We start from the raw sequence: 22,230 nt of genomic DNA, 5'->3' as shown, positions 1-22,230 counted from the left end.
AGAGTTGTTCCTTCTTCTGGAAAGCTCAGTCTTTGCCCTGAAGGCCTTCAACTGATTGGTTGAAGCCCCTGCATTGTGGCATGTAATAGCTTTACTCATCTATTGATTATAAATATTAATCATATCTGAAAAACATCTTCACAGCAACATCTAGACTAATGTTTGACCAAACAACTGGGCACCCTTGCCTAGTCAAACTGACATAAAATTAACCACCATAGTGTTGTCCTACCACAACTGGTAAATAACTAGAGACATGTATATATTTTATAAAATGATACAAAAAGAAAATTAGAACCGAACCAGAGACTCAGACTATCCTCTGCCTATGTAAATTAAATAGCCATAAAGATTTTAACTGATTTGTTCAAAAGCTGATGATAGAATCAAGACAATGAGCATATGATGATTCTCCGTAGGACAGCCTAGACCCTTGGATCTTAACACTAGGATCTTAACACTATAGGGTGGAGAACTCACAATTCTGGACTTCCTTACTTTGAGGGTGATTACCTCCCATGGTTTGAGAGCAAATAAAAATATTACCTACACCGTGACAGCCTTTTATGTTCCCAGTGAACACACAGTACAAGCACAAGAAAGGGCTGATGATGAAAATGTTGAATTTTGGCTGAGCCCTGTACTTTTGAAAAATAATGACAATAAGAAATTTCCCCAACTTTGTTTTCTGAAACCCCCTACCCTTTTGTGTTCTGGGAAACAGTATACCCAACAGGATAACCCTTCTTTATGTGACTTAGATAGGACTGACAACTCTTTCTCATGTCTCCTTCGTTGACTTGTGATTGTGATAAGACCAAATATAGATCTTTCCCCTTTCGCCTAAATCTGCTGACAAGGCCAGACACAAACTCTCCAATTTCTCCTTGTCTCATGAATGATTAGCTGAGATTAGAACTATTGGTCTGCCTCAAATTAGCTAGACAGAAAAGTAAACATTTCCTGTTCAGCCAACTTACTGAGATGCCTCATGACTGCAGAACAACCGCCTATGAATCGCTCACTTGTAACTTGTGTACTCCACCCCATAAAACAGTAGGGTGATACCACCTGCCAAGAAGCTCTCATCTTGGCATCTGGGGTGCTCCCCATATTGTAATTAACTGGATGAGATCAATTTCCTTATTTGTTCAGGTTTTGTCTTTGGCAATAACATCCATCAAAGGGCTGAGAATTTAAAAAAAAAAATTTTTTTTTTTAAAAAAGAAGAGGGACTTCCCTGGTGGTCCAGCAGTTAAGACTCTGTGCTCCCAATGCAGGGGACCCAGGTTTGATTCCTAGTCAGGGAACTAGATCCCACATGCCATATGAGACCAGGGCAACCAAATAAATAAGAAGAAAAAAGGAAAAAAGGGGTCTGGATACATGGGGAGACAGTTGGGTCATAGAGTTACAGGGAAGGGGAAGGTGTAGTTGCCTCAGGTCACCTACTGTGGCTCATTAAACCTGTACCTCCTCAACCAAATTATTAAACCACTACCCATTCAGCTTCAGAGGACCAGTGAAGGAGTTCATTAACTACTTTGTGGATTGAAATGAATGAAATCTATTAATTTCTTTAGTGCTAATCAGGGGAAAGTTAAAGGTTGAGGAAGGAACGAAAGCAGCCCCTGACACAAGCTGGCCTGGCATTCACAGCTATGCCAGGGCATTCTCCTGTATGTATGTGTGTGTACATACCTTAAAGTGAGCCAAAATAAGGCCACATGTTAGTTTGCCCTAGGCCACTGTGCCACACACACAGTACCAAACAACCTGCTATCTTGGTTCAAATGAGTGATTGCTGCTGCTTAACCAGCTTTTCCTTGCTCTAGTCTGCCCTCCTTATAGGTAAGATTTGAGACAGCCAAAGGCAGAGCTGCTAGAACCTTCCTGTCAACTCTTGCATGCTTCAACTTCATATCTTCTTCAATCCTGTTGCCCAGAATGCAGACTTCTTACATCATGAGTCCAGGCTACACTCAGCGGCACAAGAGAAAAGACAGCTGTGTCTTGGACATCGAAGAGCACCATAGAGTCCTGAACTGCCTTCCCTGTCTTTTACATGATGAAGTAAATGCAGAAAGCAGGAAGGCTAGAGCTGGCTGAAGCTGGAGGAAGGAAGAAGGGGAGGAGAGTGGGGAGGAAGGAGAAAAGGGGAAAGATAGGAAAGTAAGAAAAGGGTACAGGGTGGGCAGAAGAAGGAAAGGAGTCGGAAGGGACAGGATGAGGAGTTGGATTAGTCCCAAGGTCTAAGCAACTCTTTTGCTTGTTGTTCCTACAGCCTTAAAAGAGAGGGTTACATAGGAAATTATTAACTATGATATTTTCTACAGAACACTAATTCAAAATGATGGCAATAATGAGGTGCTGTGTTCATCATCTCAGGGATGAAAGCCAGAGCCAAGTTTGACTGAGGCAGGGCAGGGACAGGAGGGCTCTGGCTCCACACAGTGGTTACTACAGCTTCAGGGATCACGTTTAGACAGAACGTTGCTCAGGGGAAGAAAAGGGATCTCCTTCCATGGCCCTTTCTTAAAAGTGGAGAAACCCTTTGCCATAAGCCTCCCCGCAGACTTGCCCTTTAGTGTACTAGCCAGAGCTAGATTATATATCCATTACTAGAGCAGTAACAGAGAACAGGATTACCATGAATAATAAACCATTCATATTAACTTGGGTCCACCTCCAGAACTAGGGACGAGATCATTTTCCCCTTAGTCACAAAGGAGAGAGATAGATACAGGACCACTACTTCTGGGGGTGCGAGCTTTTTAAATTTGCAGAGACATGGATGGACCTAGAGACTGTTAGTGAAGTGAGTCAGAAAGAGGTGACAAATATTGTATATTAACACATATATGTGGAGTCTAGAAAAATGGTACAGATGAGCCTATCAAAAAACAGAAACAGAGACACAGATGTAAAGAACAAATGTATGGACACCAAGGGGGGAAGGAGTGGGATAAATTGGGAGATTGGGGCTGATGTGTATATGCTACTATGTATAAAATAGATAACCAATGAGGACTTATTTTATAGCCAGGGAACTCTACTCAGGGCTCTGTGGTGACCTAAAAGGGAAGGCAATTCAAACAGGGGATGTATGTAAACATATGGATGATTCACTTTGCTGTACAATAGAAACTAACACAGCATTGTAAAGCAACTACACTCCAATAAAAATAAAAAAAAAAAAAAAGTGCAGTATAGGACTCCAGGGTGCCCTGTTCACATTCCCACTCATTGTCATTTGTAAAGTTACTCTGACAAGTTTCCAGCAGATGGCAGTAAAGTGCTTGGAGAAAGGACAGCTTTCCGTAATGTACAGAGTGAGGTGACGAGGTAGATAATTAACAAAAATCGAGATTATGTTAGAGGAAGGGCTTCCCTGGTGCCTCAGATGGTAAAGAATTCCCCTGCAGTGTGGGAGACCTGGGTTTGATTCCTGAGTTGGGAAGGCCCCCTGGAGGAGGGCATGGCAACCCACTCTAGTATTCTTGCCTGGAGAATCCCATGGAAAGAGGAGCCTGGTGGGTTATACTCCACGGGGTCACAAAGAACCGGACACAAGTGACTAAGCACATTAGACGAAAGTGGTGGTGAAGATGAGAAATGAGAGTCCTACAACACAGATAATCAAATGCAATGTAAACTTTAAAAAAATATATGTGGCAAATTCTATTTAATGAAATAATTCATTCTATATTTAAGAAATGTTTAAAAAATCTTTATTCAAAAAATTCCAATGTATTTACTCTGAAGAAAAAAAAGATATCCTAAATTGAAAATCATTATGTTTATCAACAAAAAGTTTTTAAATATCTGTCAAGATTGATTTCTACAAGAGTGGCAGCATTCAATACAGCAAAGACCCTACTCTCTCTCATATCAAATGATTATGGTACACAGAAAATTACTGTACTGTGAAAAAAGATACCGATTGAATGGATGAAATATTATCACTAAAGATTATTATAAGGCATGATTAATTTTAAGAAATCTGAGATTTAAAGAAAGCATTAAATTTTCTTCATTATTTCTCTCATGTATCTACAGAAAGAGAAAATATAGTCAAAACTAAACAAGTAAACAAAGGATAAAATTGGGAATACAGAGTGATATGTCAGGAAAATATTTTAAAAGAGTCTGGCTAATCCATTTGCTTATTGCTGTAACCTCTACCACCTTCTCTTAATATCAAAGCAGAATTGTATAAATAATTATGATATAAAAATGCAAGGCATTTTCTTAGGATCAATAATATATGCAACGTGTACGATGAAATGGAACTCCTTTCATATCCTCCCTGTGATCACGGGCATAGTCCCATAAGTAGTAATCCAAGAGAATGGAATTGATCTCGCCAGTAGTTTCTTCACCCTTTTTTTCAATAAGCTCCAGAAGACAATCCCGGATCAGCTCGACACACCAAACTGAGCACCCTCTGATTTCCACCTCTTGCCTATTCCCATAAAAAAGCATTTCTCCTGCAAGGAGGAAAAAGAAAAACAAGCATAATAGTCAATGAAATAAAATGTATTCAAAACTTGACTGTAGGACAAAATGCAGTATTTAAATAGTATTCATTTTAAAATTGTAAATCTTAGACTTTATTTATTTTTGGTAATTTAAACCATTTCTAAACTCTGGCATTAATTCAAAATTGCAAGTTAAGTTCCACAAGGACAGGGATCGTGTCTGACTTGATTGTCTCAATATTCATAAGACCTAGCATAGCGCCTTGCATATACTAGCTCCCCAATAAATATCTGCTAATTGAATATGGGTGAACCATACATTTTAAAGTATGACAGCAAGATTATTAAATTATTTAAAAGAGGGGATTTAAAATTTGGGTTTGATGTAGAAGAAAAAAAAATTACTACAAAACTTGGAGGACTCCTATGGGGCCAAATGAACAGCACCTCCCTTACCCTTGAGAACTTAATGTTGTCTTCGGGACACTCCAGATACATCAAGAAAAACCTAGGAGATCAAAGTTCTTAGCTTGAGCAAGGAAAACCATGCTTGTTCTTCGGAGTCAGAATCCTTTTGTCAGCTCTGCCTGAAGACAGAGCCGCTAGCTCCTACAGGAACTGCAGTCTCCAGAGTGTGTCTGATCCTGCAAGGTGGACACCAGCAGTGCTTTGCCAGGGAGACTAGAGTTGGGCTCAGCAACTCAACTGTCTATAAAGATGAGGCAGACAGAGTAAGTGGATGCAGCAGCTGGATGCGAAATGTGGTCAATTAGAGAGCATGTGCTGCCCCATGTCAAGGTAGACAGACCCCAAAGTTTGAGCATTTTTCTTCTCTTGGAAATCAGAAAACTGAATTTCATGTGAAATCTAATTGTCAAGTGCTGATAACTAATTAAAAATTGCTTAAAACACTGTTCAAGCCGAACAAAACACATCTGCAAGCTGTATTTGGCCTCTGGCCACCAATCGGTACTCTTGCACAGAGCTTCACAGTAGCTGAGGAGCCCTGTGGTCCCCTGAGACCTGGGGACATGCCCTAGCCCCACTGGTTCCACTCTGTCACTCGGGATCTTAAATAGTGTTACTTGTGTCCCTTCCATATGTCTATCTCCGATCCTTGGGGCAGGTGGAGGAACAGACACTGGCTTAGCATTTGAGTTAAGCCTTTTTGGATGTGTAGGATTTGAATTGAATAAAAGAAAATTTGGGTGGGGGACACCAGGCAAGAAAGTGTTTATAAAGATAAGAATGTGTACTGCATACACCCAAAAAAAAAAAAAAAAAAAAAGATCAACTGAATATGGCTGTATGTAGAAGAAGCCCTGACTGCTAAAGGTTGTCCCTTTAAAGGTATTCAACAATTAACGATCCCAGACATGAGTATTATGACATAAAACAGCTCGCTATTTTTCAAATGAGGAAATGGGCAAAATGGATTGCCCAAGGCTGCATACAAAATCTGGTAGAAGCAACCATAGGAATAATGGTACCTTTATATTCTGTGTTATTCTTATTTTGGGTGATTGAAATCTATTTCACGGGAGAAAATTACTCAATCATAAAAACAACTTCTTTTAAAAATAAAGAAAAAAGTAGCTGAAAATATTGCCCCTAAAAGAGAAATTAACATGAACATTGTACAATATAATTATTTTCCTTATGCAAAGGAATATTTAAAAAGTGAAAAGTTACTTTTCATACAAACACAATTATCTATACTCATTATAAGACTTTCACTCTTGAGAATGAATATTCAAACTCAGTAATGGCAAATAAATAAGCCTAGAAAAGTCAGTGACTTGTGCAAGATAAACCAGAGGCAGACCTTGGAGCCTCCTCACTCAAAATTCAGTGCATATTATTTATCTCTCAGCCCACTTTCTATTTCACAGTGTAGTGTGCTCTTAAGCTTAATTAATAACACTTAATTAATAACACTGTCTTAGTGTTGCACACCTTCATGTCATGTGACATAAATTTAGGTGTCATTTTAATACAAGACTCTGAAATGATGATGTCCAGATAGTGTGATTTCCAGCAATAACCATATTCCACAGTGTAAAAAAAAAAACCAATTTTCTCTATAATTTAATTGCCCTTACATTCTTTACATGTGCCTTTAACAATAATAGTGTTTTGTTTTTTTTTAAGGGAAGACCTTTTGTGAAAGAAATGCCTAAGACTCAACAATTCACAGTATAACAAAGAATGTCTTAATTAAGCTAGCAAACCTTTGAGAAGCTTCTCCAGGAGTTCATCGGAGTATTTCAGGGCTCCCAGGTAAACAAGGACCTGAGGTAATCTATAGTCGGCAAACATGGTGATACTGGAGATGTCCTTAAAGCAGCCATCTCCTTTCCCCTCTAATACACTCCACGTATCTGCCACCAGGATTTGGGCCCTTTTGTAAAAAGAAATTCTTTTCCCCTGATGAATGAAGAGAGTATGAATGTTACCCGGGTATCTGAAAGCTTTATGTATACTATTAAAAAAAGGTACACATCGAAAACATTTTTTCAAGGGTAAATAATCTTACTCTTTGGTAAGAATTTATAGACCTTTTATAGAAAAAAAAGGGAGTCTATACATGCTAAATTATCTCTATCACTCCAGGTTTACTTCCTTTATTTTAAGCACATAAAATACAATTCATGCCATCATGGTACTACTTAAGTGTTCTTTTTCAATGACATTACTTCATATACATATTTCTGTGCCACTGTAATTTATCTGCTTACCATGTTTAAGGGCTGGATAGCATTTCTTTAGAAAGTTTCTTAAAAAATATATATATGCTTTTCTGACTGAAACATAATTCACATTAATTATATAAAATACAGAAGCATATGGAAGAAAAAATAATCATCCCTGAACTCACTTTTGAAAGAATTACAATTATTGAAAAGAATTACAATATCCATTTTTAACTGTTTCCTTTCAGATAAAATGATTAACGTATTTTAGAGATAAAGACACAACTGATCAACAGCTGCTGCTGCTGCTGCTAAGTCACTTCAGTCGTGTCCGACTCTGTGCGACCCCATAGATGGCAGCCCACCAGGCTCCCCCGTCCCTGGGATTCTCCAGGCAAGAACACTGGAATGGGTTGCCATTTCCTTCTCCAATGTGTGAAAGTGAAAAGTTAAAAGTGAAGTTGCTCAGTTGTGTCTGACTCTTAGCAACCCCATGGACTGCAGCCTACCAGGCTCCTCCATCCATGGGATTTTCCAGGCAAGAGTACTGGAGTGGGGTGCCATTGCCTTCTCCGGATCAACAGCTAGAATTTATCAAGTCAACCATTTTTGGAAATGGTCCAAGTCAATATTTACGTCCATATAACAAAATAAGCTACCAATTATACACAGCAGAAATAAATTTAACCAAGCATTATAAGACAATGCGTCATAATTTAACTCAAAAATTCTCTATAAAGTACAAATGCTCATTAGCACTGACCGTGGAAAAACATAATTACAATCTACATCTAGTCTTAATACCAAGGCTAATTACCTCAAATCATCTGTTGTAACTGTGAGTCTGCTAACTGTGAATAAGTATCACTGGCTCCCAAAACACATTCTGACCACCTTGGAGAATGTTTAAATAAGTAAATGACATAAAGAAGTAAATAAAAAATGAAGTTAAGTTCTTCAAGAGATAGACTCCATATAAAAATTCTTTAAGATGATAATATAGATTCCTTTATTTATTAAAAAAAACTCTATTAAAACTACTTATTTTAAAAATATTGCTATACTATCCTAATGAGAAATAACTTAATATTGTTTAAAGAATATCCCCTGCAATCAATCCAGACATACTTTTTCTAAGTAAACTAAGTTTTCCATCTTTTTTTAAACTAAATTTTCTAAAGCCACCACTAAGAAACTGAGTATTTTGTTTTCTAGGGCAAACACACACTCATTTTTTGGTGTAAAGTCTGTAAATTACATTGAGTGATGGGGGAAGAAATCACCACTAAGAAATACTTCTATATCACCTGGGAATAATCTATATTCCCAAACCTATCAAAATATGACAACCTGGCAAGTGTTCCTTTATGGATGCTGGACTTGTAGATGGTAACTAGATTTCTAATTCAAGTCAACTTTATTGAACAGCAAGCATAAAACTTAATTCACAAAATAAAACTGTTCCAAAAAGAAGTATTAATCATAATATGTATTATAATAGAAGCTACTGTCTCCTATTTTTAACAAGATTCATAGAGCAAGGGCTTCCCAGGTGGCACTAGTGGTAAAGAACCCTCCTGCCAATTCAGGAGACATAAGAGATATGGGTTCAATCCCTGGGTTAGGAAGATCCCCTGGAGGACAGCACAATGTCTGGAGATTCCCATGGACAGAGAGGTCTGGCAGGCTACAGTCTATAGGGTTGCAAAGAGCTGGACACAACTGAAGCAACTTAACACGCATGCATGCATAGAGCAAACAGGAAAAATCTAGAAGCCAGACATATAACAAAATCAGTGCCAGCGTCTAACAAAACACAAATTGTCACATCATGAGCACTGTTTCCATGGTAGCCAACTAGCGTATCATGAAGGTTAGATTATAATACCCTAAAATGAAAACAAAAACAAATTCAAGTGAAGAGTCTAAAAATAAACCCAAATCACCTATAAAGCATTTTTTAACAAGCTAATATGGTTTTTAGTTGTCAAATAATTTCAGTAACCAAATCTACATCTCCAAAATATTAACTGATATCACTGAAAATACCAGGAAATCCTCTAGTAACAATTCCCTATATGTTCCATAGGGCTTCCCTGTTGGCTCAGATGGTAAAGAATCCTCCTGCAAGGCGGGAGACCTGGGTTCACTCCCTGGGTCGGGAAGATCCCCTGGAGGAGGGCATGGCAACCCACTCCAGTATTCTTGCCTGGAAAATTTCCATGGACAGAGGAGCCTGGTAGGCCACAGCCCATGGGGTCACAAAGAGTCAGACACGACTGAGCGACCAGGCACACAGCACACATGTTCCATAATACTGCTTTGCAAATAAAATATTCTCAAAACAGTGCCTTTATAAAGTAATAATCAATGTAACACACTATAACCATGAGTTGATTTTCTGCAACAAACTTATCAGGAACAAACTAGAAAGGTCAAGGATTACAAATGCTTAAGAATAATGTAACATGTTATCAATTATGCTTAGTCACTCAGTCCTGTCTGACTCTTTGCGACCCCATGGACTGTTGCCCACCAGGCTCCTCTGTCCATGAGGATTCTCCAGGCAAGAATACTGGAGCAGGTTGCCATGCCCTCCTCCAGGGGTTCTTCCCAACCCAGGGATCTAAGCCAGGTTTCCCGAATTGCAGGCGGATTCTGAACCACCAGGGGAGAAAAGCTTAAGCTTTTCATGCATATTTATCAGTATGTCAGCACAAAGGAAGTTGATCTGTTAATTAGGGCTTTTATATAGTTACTGAATGGGCTTCCCTGGTGGCTCAGTGATAAAGAATCCACCTGCCAACACTGGAGATGCAGGTTTAATCCATGGATTGGAAGATGTCCTGGAGAAGGAAATGGCAACCCACTCCAGTATTCCTGCCTGGAAAATCCCATGGACAGAGGAGCCTGGCGGGCTAGTCACTGGGGATGAAAAAGACTCAGACATGACTTAACAACTAAACAATAGTTACTGAATATTCTAAATCAGAGTCAATTTAAGAGCTTTCAAAATAAAGTTCTTTTACTCAGAGATCAGAATCTTTGATGGTGGTGCTTTGGAAATGTATCTGAATTCTGAAGTCTCCTGATTCTGGGGCACAGCCAGGTTGAGAAATCACTCATCTAATCTGTCTCATTTAGACAAATTCTCTAACTTCATTAACTTGTTCACAATGTCTAAAAACAAATGATAATCTCAGCAAATAAGTGTAACATTAAAAACAATTGTAACTATTTTTATGTAACTTGCTGAAGATTAAAAAATATAGCAATTGATACTACTACCATATTATGAAGGAGTAGAGAAAAGGACACTCTAATATGCTACTGCTGATCATCTTTGTTATTGTTTTCCTGGAGAAGAGTTACCATTTTTATGTATTATAAGTCTGAAAATCCTGGCCACACTCTAACTCAGTAATCCCATTATGGGGAATCCATTGTAAGGAAATAATTAGGGGTGTTAAACTGCTATGCAATATTGCTTATTTTTACATAAAACTGGAAACAATAAGATATAAAATTTAATTTAAAAACAAAACTATATATCACAATTATTGTGGTAAAATAGTTTGGGCAAATAATTATGCTAATGTACATCAATACAGTGGAGTACTATGAAGCCATTAAGAAGGGTGGCATGGAAAAAAATTGTGCTGTGAAAGAATTTTTACTGACATAGATGCTCGTAATATATTAAATTTTAAAACAGTTTACATAGCACATTTCTTCCCACAATAATAGTCACACACAGAGAGAAAAAGACCAAATTGTGAACAATGGTTACCTCTTGGCAGAATAAAGACTGCTGCTCTGTACTATCCAAAATCTATAATTAGTTTTACTTTTGCAATTAGAAAATTTTAAAAATATGGATAGAAAGACATTTGAGGACTTCCCTGGTGGTACAGTGGATAAGAATATACCTGCCAATGCAGGGGACATGGGTTCGATCCCTGGCCTGGGAAGATTCCACGTGCCTCAGGGCAACTGAGCGCAAAGCGCCACAACTATGGAGCCGGAGCTCTACAGCCCACGAGCCGCGACTACTGAGCCCAAAGCGCAGCAGCTACTGAGGCCCACACACCTAGAACCTGTGCTCTGCAACAAGACCCACCACACTGAGAAGCCCTGCACTACACCTAGAGAGGAGCCCCCAACTGCCACAACTAGAGAAAAGCCCGAGCACAGCAACAAAGACCCAGTGCAGCCAATAAATAACCAACTACAATTTAAAAAATACATTTGATTTTATCACTTTCTGAATTCAGCAGCAGTACCAAAAGTTCATCAGAATTCCTTGAGACTTGGAATTGAGCAAAGTGCTTTAATTATTTGCTTATCTTTTAAATGAATATGCAGAGTCACAGGCGTAGAAAACAAACGTATGGTTACCAGGGGTGGAAGGTTGGGGTGGGGAGATCATTTGGAAGACTGGGATTGACATATACACATTACTCTATATAAAGTAGATAACTAATAGGGCCTACTGTGTAGCACAGAGAACTCTACTCAATATTCTGTAATGGGAAAAGGATCTAAAAAGGAGTGGACAAAAAAATAAATAATAAAGAGTAGACATATGTATAACTGATTCACTTTGGTGAATTATTTATGTCACTGGAAACTAACACAAAATTGTAAATCAACTATACTCCATAAAAAATTTTAAAAATAAATAAATATGCAAAGGCAACTTAAAATTAACTAATCAAAGGATTAAGTGAGTCCTCACTATACACTCAGTGACATGTGAGGAATCACAGGGATTCAAGAAATATAGCACTTTGGGATAACAATAATGATAATCTTATGAAAATATAAATGAAAAATGAAAAAATGTAATACTTCTTTAAGAAAGTACTAAAATGTTTAAATTTGATTTTTGTTACATTTTGGGGATTTTTCTGTAAGAATGTATTTTAGAAATGAGCACTGATGGGAAATGGCTCAGCTACTAATTTTCATTTTAAAATGTATCAGTGTCGGACTTCCCTGGTGGTCCAGTGGTTAAGACTCTGAGTTTCAAATACAGGGGGCACAGGTTCAATCCTTAGTAAGGGACTAAAAGCCTACATGCCGCACGGTGTGGCCAAAAAAGAAAAAAAAAAAACAAGGTGTTATCAGCCTTAAAATTAATCTATATCCTGGTACAGTTTCTAATTGAACTTCTCAGCATATATAACAAATCAAAAGAAAGCACTCTGCTATAAATAAAAGAGAATTTCAGCAAACGCTTAGTAACTCAATCTTATCTACCCAAAAAAATTCACTCCTTTCTCTCACAAAAACAAAAATTCAGTACAACTTGAAAGTAAACAACTAGATGATGTCCTGAATTCATTCCATCCTAGTAAGTGAGTAAGTAATTGAAAGTCACTCAGTCGTATCCGACTCTTTGCGACCCCATGGAGTACACACTCCATGGAATTCTCCAGGCCAGAATACTGGAGTGGGTAGCCTTTCCCTTCTCCAGGGGATCTTCCCAACCCAGGGATCGAACCCAGGTCTCCCTCATTGCAGGCAGATTCTTTACCAACTGGGCCACCATCCTAAAGTCATGTTAAATTTAATTTTAGCCCTTCTTCTACAACAACCATGTTGATTCTGGAATACACAGATTTCAAGCCACATGAGTGACAGTTTGATTTCTTTTATACACTGTTTAATATATTTAAATGGCCAGCATGATGAAATAAGGAACATGATCCAAATTTCCTTGAGAAACAAGGTTGAAATGACATACTTTGAAGACTAAGATAAAGCTCATAGTAACCTCTGCATTAATAAAATGGTTCCTCAGAAGAGAATGGTCTACGGCCATACCACCCTGAACGCGACCGATCTCCTCTGATCTCGGAAGCTAAGCAGGGTCGGGCCTGGTTAGTACTTGGATGGGAGAAGAGAATGAAGTTCAACAGTGGCTTAGGGTCTGCTTCCTAGGAACTGCCTGTGTCCATCCATACTACTCTCCACAGTCACACTTAACTGGTCATAATCCATGCCAGGTCAATCAGTCCTTGTCCAGGGGTTTTAGAACTGGAAGTAAGAGAGTTCCTCCCTCTCTCCCTGGTGGCTAAAGTGATAAAATGGGAAACCCTTTTCCCGTTATAGAGTATTGAGTAGAGTTACAGAGTAGGCTATTACAGAGTGCTGAGTGGAGTTTTCTGTGCTATAAAGTAGGTCAGCTATCTACTTTTCTACTTCATGGAGAAAGTTGGTCTGTGGTAAGAGAAAAACAGAGTTAGCAGAAACAAAGAAGAGAGGACCGAATCCCGATGGCTTTGAGTCTCTGATCCTGGATATTTATCTCCAAATCTTGTTTTGTGTCTGTCACTTGCAATTAAAAGAATCCTAACATACATAATCAGGCATCTTTCACTTTACAGTAGAACTGAAAAGCTAGCTACTTCTTGACTAAATGACCTAAGATATTGTACATTAGCTAACCTTTCTATTTCTGAGACTTTGGTTCCAGGTTTACAAACAGGACTACAATGCTCCTTGTCCTTAGCCCTACAGAATTGTTCTGTGGATCAAATGAGAGTGTGTGCATGCAAATACCTTGTAAATCATAAAGAGGGATTTGAACAATATTACCAGTCATTTTAGTTGTTGTGATTACAAAAGGGGAGCTTTAAAATTTCAAGTTGACATAAGTACTTATTTACTTAGTCAAGAGATTTATATATATGGTCCCTCTTAAGTTACTTTCAATTCTATTTAACAGTTAAAAATACACAGTGATAACAAATTCTAAACGAATTATACAAAAACAAAATCCAGATGTATACTAGGAGAGTATACAAAATGTTCACCATTTTAAAAGTATGCCTACTTAAATTTTTTTGTACCATAGAGCAAATAATACTGTTAAAGTACTCTGTGCATGAAAAAGAAAATACATTAGAACTCAGCAAGGAATTTTTTTAAGAGAAAATTTAGTATACATTCTGATTCTCATCCAATGAAGTAAAGATTTTGAAGTACTAAAAGGACCTCACTATCCCTAAGTGACATCATGTTAAGTCTAGTGTTTTCTTAGGTTTGAAACATTGTAAAGGACAAAAGAATAAAGGAAATACACTGATTAGAAAACATTAAGAGAAGTAATGTCTTTGAAACACTGCTTAACAATTTTGTTACTGTTCCTTGGTTCCATTAGGAAAAAATTCCAGAATTTAAATTTTTATTCTCCAAAGGAGTTCTGAAAGTAAAAGAGTTATCTATGAGAAGATAATTAAGAACTCTAAAATCTCCAGAAGGGGAGAAACTCACCTCAAACTGAGTCACATCTCTGTAAGAAGGAAAGTTTTCAACCACCAGGTGCAATAACTTCTGAGCACTTTTATCACTTTTTTGGACACAATTAAGAAAAGAGCCTCCAAACTTCTCAAGTAGAATTTTCCCGGTTTCATTGAGAATCCGATGCCTCTCTTCTATCAAAGGCATGGGGACATCTGTGTCAGACCGCAGTATATGTCGAACCTCATCAAGGGTCACTGTGGCATAGTAGGAAGCACTAGTTATTGGGATCCCTAAGGAAGAAAAGCACATGCAGAGGAACAATGTCATACTTTTATATTCATTAGACCCTTGCTTTTACAACATACAATTAAAACGAAACCACTTAAGTATTACAGGAAAGAACTAAAAGTAGATGAATAATTAAAAAATCAGAAACCGATCCCTCATTCTGTATTTGCTCGTCTGTACTTACTCATCCACTTCTAACAATTGTAATATCACATCAAATGTATTTTGACTGTGTAAAGTGTGGGATAATATTTACCCCTTTGCTCCTCACATGTCATCAGAGTGGTGTTCCCTAGAAAACTGACTTTCAGTCTTAGCTGCGATAGTGGTAAGAATCAGAGTCATTTCACACGGAACAAAGATTTCATGCCAGCTTCTCGTACTTTTATTTTAAGCAGAGATACCGGCAATAAATTCGGCTTATCAATACATTATTCCGTGTCCCAACCCATTCTGTGGGACCCTCCCAGTAAAATGAAATCTCAAAGCCACTGGATCTGACCGGGAGTAGGGGTACCAACCTTCGTCCAGAGCTCTGTTGACCGCGGCGCACAGGGACCAGTACCCACTGTACGTCTTTCCCCCGAACCCCACCAGACATTTATGCTCGTCACTCTCCGACCAGAAAGAGAAGTTGAGCGTGTCTATCACGAACACCCAGTTAACGGCGGCCTCGTCTGCGCCCCTAGGGTTCAGCTCGTGAATCGCCTTCCAGCCCCCAATGCGCAGCTCGGGCCCCGTGGCCTTGGCCAGCAGCAGCTCGGCCACCCTCCGCACGCCTCCGTGGTCAATGAACACATCTCGACTGTTCTCGGCAATGAATTTTGCAGACTCCCTAGGAGTCAGAAGCCCGTCCATCCCGCACTTCTCCTGTGGGACTGGAACCGCCACTTTTGCCCGCGGGCTGGCCAAACGCCCTTCCCTCTCTAGCAGGGACAAAGGCCAGGGTCCCCTACGACTTTCCCTCCCTTCCCACCGCGGGATCGTTGCCCTAACAGGCTCCCGTCCTCTCAGAGAGGATAAGAGAACCGACAGCGTCCAATCCCCTTACGGGCCCGCGCGCACCACTGGGGGACAGCGAAAACCAGCCCGAGGCTGCAGGCACTTCCGGGAGGGTGGCCCCGCCCACTCGGGCCCGGGCACGCGCCCGAGACCCGCTTCCGATTCTGAAGGTCCGGAAACCGCCTCGAAGCGTCGGTCGCGCGCCTGCTGGGAGTTGCCCAACCTGAGACCTGAGGGCTTGCTCAGCTGTTTTGCCCGTGCACCCACCCTCCCCCGGGCAGGTGGGCCTGCCAGACCGCTGTGGTCCGAGTTTCAACGACTCCAACCGGTGTAGTACGTTGCTCCCAGTCGGCTCCTGCGTTTCTCCTGTCTACTGAGGGCGAAGTCTGGGCAGGACACCGTTGGCGACACGCTGCAGCCAAGTTCCTGGGACTCGAGGAACTTTATGGCCGTGGGTGATCGTGTCGGGGACCGAGCCACCCCAAGACTGCGACACGGGTTGGCGGTCCCCCCAACCCCTATCCCCCAGACAGTCCTCTTCATTTTGCTGTATTCTTGGCCCCTTTGGTGGCTCAGACGGTAAAGGATCCGTCTGCAATGCGGGAGACCTGGGTTCGATCCCCGGGTTGAGAAGATTCCCTGGAGAAGGAAATGGCAACCCACTCCAGTATTCTTGCATGGAGAATCCCCATGGACAGAAGAGCCTGGCAGGCTACAGTCCATGGGGTTGCAAAGAGTCAGGCATGACTGAGCAAATAAGCACACCTGGCCCATTGGGAGATTTAGGACTAGTTGGAATGTTTGGAGAAATGGATGCGGAAACATCTATTTAAATTGTTAAATTAATCTTGTGTGTCTGGATTTGTGCTTAAATACTGAATCCCAGTTAGTCTTGGGCCATGTCAAAAGCAGCAACTGTAATCCCCGGTTTTGCGAGAGAAACTGAGTGGTTCAGTGGTTAGTCCTTGGTCACAGCAGTGGTCTAGGCTGAGATGAGAGCTCCAGTCAAAGGCACTTTCTGTGAACCAAGCTTAGCAATGCCAACTATCCTGGCCAAGTAGGGACTATGTCAGTGGCTCTAATCAACTGAGGAGACATTATTAGAAGATATAAGTATCCCCTCACAACCCCAAACTTTAAAAACAACAAAAAACAAAACACAAACTTTCTAGTAGGATGAGGAAAGAATTTTAGAATGACCCAAATTTGCCTAGTGATGAAATTTTAGAAAGGAGACAAATATTTTTTTCTCCTTTAGAGACATATTTCCATGGGTCATATTACATGTTCACATCTTTGAAAATCAACTATTAAAAACAGTTATCAGCAGTCATCTCTAGTTACTGAATTTGGGGAGGATTTGGAACCTTTAAGTCACAACCGTGCCCCTAGAAAAGCAGAACATCTTCATCCCTGTAGTTTCTCCATTTGGATGTGAAATAGGAGCTTTAAGAACTTCAGTACAATTTGCTGCTGCTGAGTCTCAGTCGTGTCCGACTCTGTGCGACCCCATAGACGGCAGCCCACTAGGCTCCTCCGTCCCGGGGATTCTCCAGGCAAGAATACTGGAGTGGGTTGCCATTTCCTTCTCCAACGCATGAAAGTGAAAAATGAAACTGAAGTCGCTAAGTCGTGCCCGACTCTTTTATCGACCCAATGGACTGCAGCCTACCAGGCTCCTCCGTCCATGGGATTTTCCAGGCAAGAGGACTGGAGTGGGGTGCCATTGCTTTCTCTGACGATTTGCTCTCCCTGAAAAAGTAACTAGTACAGTAACACAGTTATTGAATAAATGTCAACCTATTGATTATCCCAGCAGTTCTAAGTCTTGGGAGTCAAAGAAGTTGATTAGTACAGAGTTCCCTGGTGGTCTAGTAGTTAGGAGTTGGCACTTTCACTGCCATTGTCCCAGCTTCAATCCCTGGTGGGCAACTAAACATCCCACAAGCCATGTGGCCAAAAGAAAAAAAAAGTTGATTGATTAGCAAGAAGTTCTAGCAATCTATCTACAAAAGAATCCAAGAGGTTAAATAATTTAAGCTATTTTCTGAGGCTTGTTGGCAGAAAAATCAACAACTTGAATTCTACTATGTTCAGGCTATTGAGTTAGACACAGGAGTAGTATAAACAGAAGTAAAACATGCTTCCTCCTCTCAAGAAACTTGTTGAGATAAAGTGTAAACTTTGCATGTGTAGGTGGAGGGTTTTTTTTTTTTTTTTTTTAAGTATGTTTGCAAGATGCTGGGAATACAAAAAGTGAGTTCTTTACCTACTCAACATCCTTGCCTTCCTTTGTCAGAATTTCTTCCCAACAGAATTCTGATGTTCAGAAATCCCTCTCTCATCCACAGTTGATGTAGCACAGAATCCTCAGCTCCAGAGGTCTGGACTGGTCTAAGGGTAATATTACCCTCTTGCCAGAGATTGGGTTAGGATCATGCACGTTTCCCAGTTCACCTCAGTGAGTTGCAAGAATAGGTTTGAACGCTGCTTCCAGAAAAACTTTTCCAGGAGAACTTTGAGAAGTGACTCACAATTCTTCTGGACATAGTTATTCTTGGGTGTGAGGCTTGAAATTGCTACAGTTCTTTTAAAGATAATTAATTACTTTTTGGCTGTGCTGGGTCTGGTTGCTTTGTGAGGCTTTCTCTGGTTGTGGTGAGCAGGGGACTACTCTCTAATTGAGGTGCATGGGCTTCTCATTGCAGTGGCTTTTTTTGTTGCCAGAACTCAAGCTCTAGAGCACAGGGTCAATGGTTGTGGTGAGCAGCCTTAGTTTCTCCGCAGCACATGGAATCTTCCTGCATCAGGGATCAAACCCATGTCTCCTGCATTGGCAGGTGGATTCTTTTTTTTTTTTTTTTTTCCATCACCAATTCCCGGAGTTTATTCAAACTCATGTCCATCGAGTCAGTGATGCCATCCAACCATCTCATCCTCTGTCATCCCTCCTCCTCCTGCCCCCAATCCCTTCTAGCATCAGGGTCTTTTCCAGTGAGTCAACTCTTCGCATGTCGTGGCCAAAGTATTAGAGTTTCAGCTTCAGTCCTTCCAATGAACACCCAGGACTGAGCTCCTTTACGATGGACTGGCTGGATCTCCTTGCAGTCCAAGGGACTCTCAAGAGTCTTCTCCAACACCACAGTTCAAAAGCATCAATTCTTCGGCGCTCAGCTTTCTTCACAGTCCAACTCTCACATCCATACATGACCACTGGAAAAACCACAGCCTTGACTAGACAGACCTTTGTTGGCAAAGTAATGTCTCTGCTTTTTAATATGCTGTCTAGGTTGGTCATAACTTTCCTTCCAAGGAATAAGCGTCTTTTAATTTCATGGCTGCAATCACCATCTGCAGTGATTTTGGAGCCCCCAAAAATAAAGTCTGACACTTTCCACTGTTTCCCCATCTATCTGCCATGAAGTGATGGGACCAGATGCCATGATCTTAGTTTTCTTTTTCACTCTCCTCTTTCACTTTCATCAAGAGATTTTTTAGATCCTCTTCACTTTCTGCCATAAGAGTGGTGTCATCTGCATATCTGAGGTTATTGATATTTCTCCTGGCAATCTTGATTCCAGCTTGTGCTTCTTCCAGCCCAGAAATCTATTAACAGAAGCACAGCTCAGTAAAGGACTGAGCTGACTTTTTCCATGTGATTTTTATACAATCAGTGGGATTAGTCGACTTCTTGGTGTACCTGGGCCCTCAATATACATAAGATAAGACAGCAGGTTAACCAACTTTAATGGGATCAAAACATTATACAATAAAATTTATATACATTCACACACACACAAAAATCTTTCAACTTTTTTTTTGGAATTGTATAAAGCAAGCAGTGGGGAGTAAATCCTTATGGAGATTATTCTTGGAGTTGGAACCAGAGATTTTAGTATTTTGGTCTTTTCACTTCAACTCCATCGGCTTCCATCTTCTTCCTCTTCTCAATGATCGCACTAATCTTTTTCCACTGGCGATCAAGCTCTGCTTTGTCATTGGTTTCCTTGAAGCGCCTGGTTTTCCGCCCTTCAGACATCTTGATGCCATACTGGAATGCAGCTTTGGGCAAAGCCTCCTTGTTGTTCATATACTCGCTATATTCCTCCTGGGTGTCAAAGTCCCAGCGGCCTAAAGGACCTTTCTTGTTACCCTGGTCCATTTTGCTATAATCCACCTCCTCATCACTGTCCACAGCCGTGTCATCCATCGTGGCTGGATAGCACTCAGCATAGCTATTGGACATGCCAAAGAAATCTCCCGGCTGCTGCTTGTCCTCTGGCTTCTTCAGCGATTCAGTGCCTTCCCAGCCAGCAGATCCAGCAAACTTTTCATTGATGGACTTGATCAACTCCTTGGCAGATCCGGGTCCTTTGTCAACATCCATGGGCTCATCATCCACTTTTGGCTTCTCAAAGTAGCTGTGCCTCTTCTTCTCTTCTTCTCGTTCTCGGTCCCGCTCCCGCTCTCGGTCTCGTTCTCGCTCCCGCTCTCTGTCACGGTCTCTCTCTCTCTCCCGATCACGCTCCCGTTCCCGGTATCTCTCCCGCTCCTTGTCTCGAGGAGTCTTGGTTGTGGAGGGCACATAATCCCCAATATCTTCAAATATATTCATGTCAGCTTCCGGGGGTTTCTTCTCTTCCATTTTCCCTTTATCTTTCTTTTTGAGCTTCTTGTTGCGGGTACCCTGCCTCAGATAGGAAAGGATCTGGGTGAGCTTACTGATGACAATGTCATTTGTAGTCAGTGTGGTCTGGGCCTCCATGGTGGGGCAATCAGCTTTGCTGCGGATAAGAGTAGTGGGGATGTCTGTGTCGGCGTACTCATCATCCAGGTCTACCACATAGGCCATGCGGCCTGGAAGAAACAGCTCATTCCGCTCATATGCTTTGCTCTTGAAGAGCATGCGGTAAACATTTCGGCCCAAACGTGTTTTAAATTCAATTTTATTTTCAGGATCCTCATCTTTCTTAGTTTCCTTCTGGGGCTTTTCCATCATTTCTTCCTCCTCTTTCTCTTTGCTGGCAATTTCAGCTCGTACCTTTTGAAGCAGAGCAAAATCCAAGCCTTTCACCAAATGGGTATGTTCCATGTCACCACCCAAGAATTTAGACTCCTGGATCAACTGTCTTCTTTTCTCTGCAGCTGATTTGTCTGCCTCAGCAGTGGGGCCCACAGCCCTGTAGTTAGCTGTGGTGCTAATCAGTTCCGTTTCCTCATAATCTTTGTTCACGCCATCCCGCCGTTCCTTGGCACGGTCCCGGTACTTCTCTGCTAGTTCTCTCTCTCTTTCAATTTCTTGTTGGCGAAGCTTGGCATAATAACTTTTCTTTTTTCTCCTTCGTGCAGCTGGATCTTCATCCTCATTGTACTCCCTTGGCATTTCATGGTGACGTGACTTAGAGGGTGGTGCAGAGGTAGGTGCAGCCCTTGGGGTCATGAGAAGTTTCCTGAAGTCTTCATTAGTGAGTTTTGATTGGTGGAAGGAGTGAGGATCGTCCACATCGTGGCCATCTGGAGCCAAGGGGTTAGAGAACGGCTCGCTATCTCGCTCCAGCATTTCGTCCGCGGTGTTTCAACCCCAACAACGACCGAGGATCCGGTAACAGCCGGCAAGTGGATTCTTTACCACTGAGCCAACAGGGAAGTCCCCACTACAGTCCTTCTGATACTGGAACAGGAAGCCTACATATAGGGGAAGTCGAAAGAATGGCAGAGAGAGAAATGGAACTGGAATCATGGGATTACGTCTACTCTTAAGTTTGTCTTACTTCTAGATCTCCAATTATCTGAGTTAATAAACTTCCTTATAGTTAAAGCCATTTTGATTGGGTTTTCTGTTATTTTCTATGAAAGCATCCTAGCTTACACAGGTAGCAGATCCTATCTGACATCTTATGATCTAGTGGGAAAAGTGGACAATCAAATGTCTGGGTAGAGTTATACTTGAGCAACAGAAAACCAGACTCCAGTGACTAAATGAAAAAGAGATCGTTATTATCATACCATAAGAACTACAGAAGCAGACACTCCAGGGCTGGTGCAGCTATTTGAGAATGTCAGCAAGGAACTAGGCTCCTCATTTTCTGTCTGTCATTAGTATGTGGCTTTACAGTTGTAAGATGGCTCTAAAGGGCCAAGGAAACATACCAAGGGAATATGTTTCTTTTGAAAACCTTTACCAAAAGCCCTATCCCTTAGGCATAGGCTTTTGAAGAGAAGATCAGAGAGGGAGGCATGATCAATGATGTTGTGTCCCTATCACTTTTCCCCCTCCTGACCAGTAATGAAGTTTGATTATTCCAATTATCAGGAGAACCTTCAGTCTGAATAGCTGAATTAAATTTCAAGCATTGGCAACCATCATTGCTACATCTGCTATTTTCTATCATGATTGATTATGACAGATACTTAAAGAAAATGAGTTAAAATGCATTTTTGAGCATAAGTTGCAAAAGTTGGCTGGAGCAATGGATGGACAATAGACTAGATGGGAGTAGGGGACAATGGCTAGA

The 22,230-nt window shown here is 40.8% G+C and overlaps 2 protein-coding genes across 2 annotated transcripts; both read right to left on the bottom strand.

Annotated features, from left to right (window-relative positions):
- Nucleotides 1-3,708: 3,708 nt before the first annotated feature.
- C16H9orf64 (chromosome 16 C9orf64 homolog) lies at nucleotides 3,709-15,828 on the bottom strand. The gene is made up of 4 exons (XM_043870528.1): nucleotides 15,235-15,828; nucleotides 14,456-14,715; nucleotides 6,713-6,908; nucleotides 3,709-4,490 (listed from the first exon to the last, which is right to left on the bottom strand). Exons 1-4 carry the CDS (start codon nucleotides 15,569-15,571, stop codon nucleotides 4,258-4,260), a joined length of 1,026 nt encoding a protein of 341 aa, XP_043726463.1. The 5' UTR covers nucleotides 15,572-15,828; the 3' UTR covers nucleotides 3,709-4,257.
- A 3,617-nt stretch (nucleotides 15,829-19,445) lies between these two features.
- Nucleotides 19,446-21,318, bottom strand: LOC122672982 (protein Red-like). Its single transcript, XM_043870490.1, has one exon. It carries the CDS (start codon nucleotides 21,273-21,275, stop codon nucleotides 19,608-19,610), a length of 1,668 nt encoding a protein of 555 aa, XP_043726425.1. The 5' UTR covers nucleotides 21,276-21,318; the 3' UTR covers nucleotides 19,446-19,607.
- Between the last annotated feature and the right edge of the window lie 912 nt (nucleotides 21,319-22,230).

The sequence above is a fragment of the Cervus elaphus genome, chromosome 16 (genome assembly GCF_910594005.1).
Source record: "Cervus elaphus chromosome 16, mCerEla1.1, whole genome shotgun sequence".
Taxonomy (NCBI): domain Eukaryota; kingdom Metazoa; phylum Chordata; class Mammalia; order Artiodactyla; family Cervidae; genus Cervus; species Cervus elaphus.
Note: the sequence above shows the minus strand (reverse complement) of the source record. Positions and strands in the feature narration are given on the sequence as shown.

What these genes read in the sequence shown, in the direction of transcription:
- LOC122672982 (XM_043870490.1), bottom strand. Translation starts at nt 21,275, where the DNA reads ATGCTGGAGCGAGATAGCGAGCCGTTCTCTAACCCCTTGGCTCCAGAT.
- C16H9orf64 (XM_043870528.1), bottom strand. Translation starts at nt 15,571, where the DNA reads ATGGACGGGCTTCTGACTCCTAGGGAGTCTGCAAAATTCATTGCCGAG. An exon ending in CAACAGAGCTCTGGACGAAG is followed by an intron (nt 14,716 to 15,234) that starts GTTGGTACCCCT and finishes TTTCTTCCTTAG; the next exon opens with GGATCCCAATAACTAGTGCT. An exon ending in CCTGGAGAAGCTTCTCAAAG is followed by an intron (nt 4,491 to 6,712) that starts GTTTGCTAGCTT and finishes TCCTCCTTGCAG; the next exon opens with GAGAAATGCTTTTTTATGGG.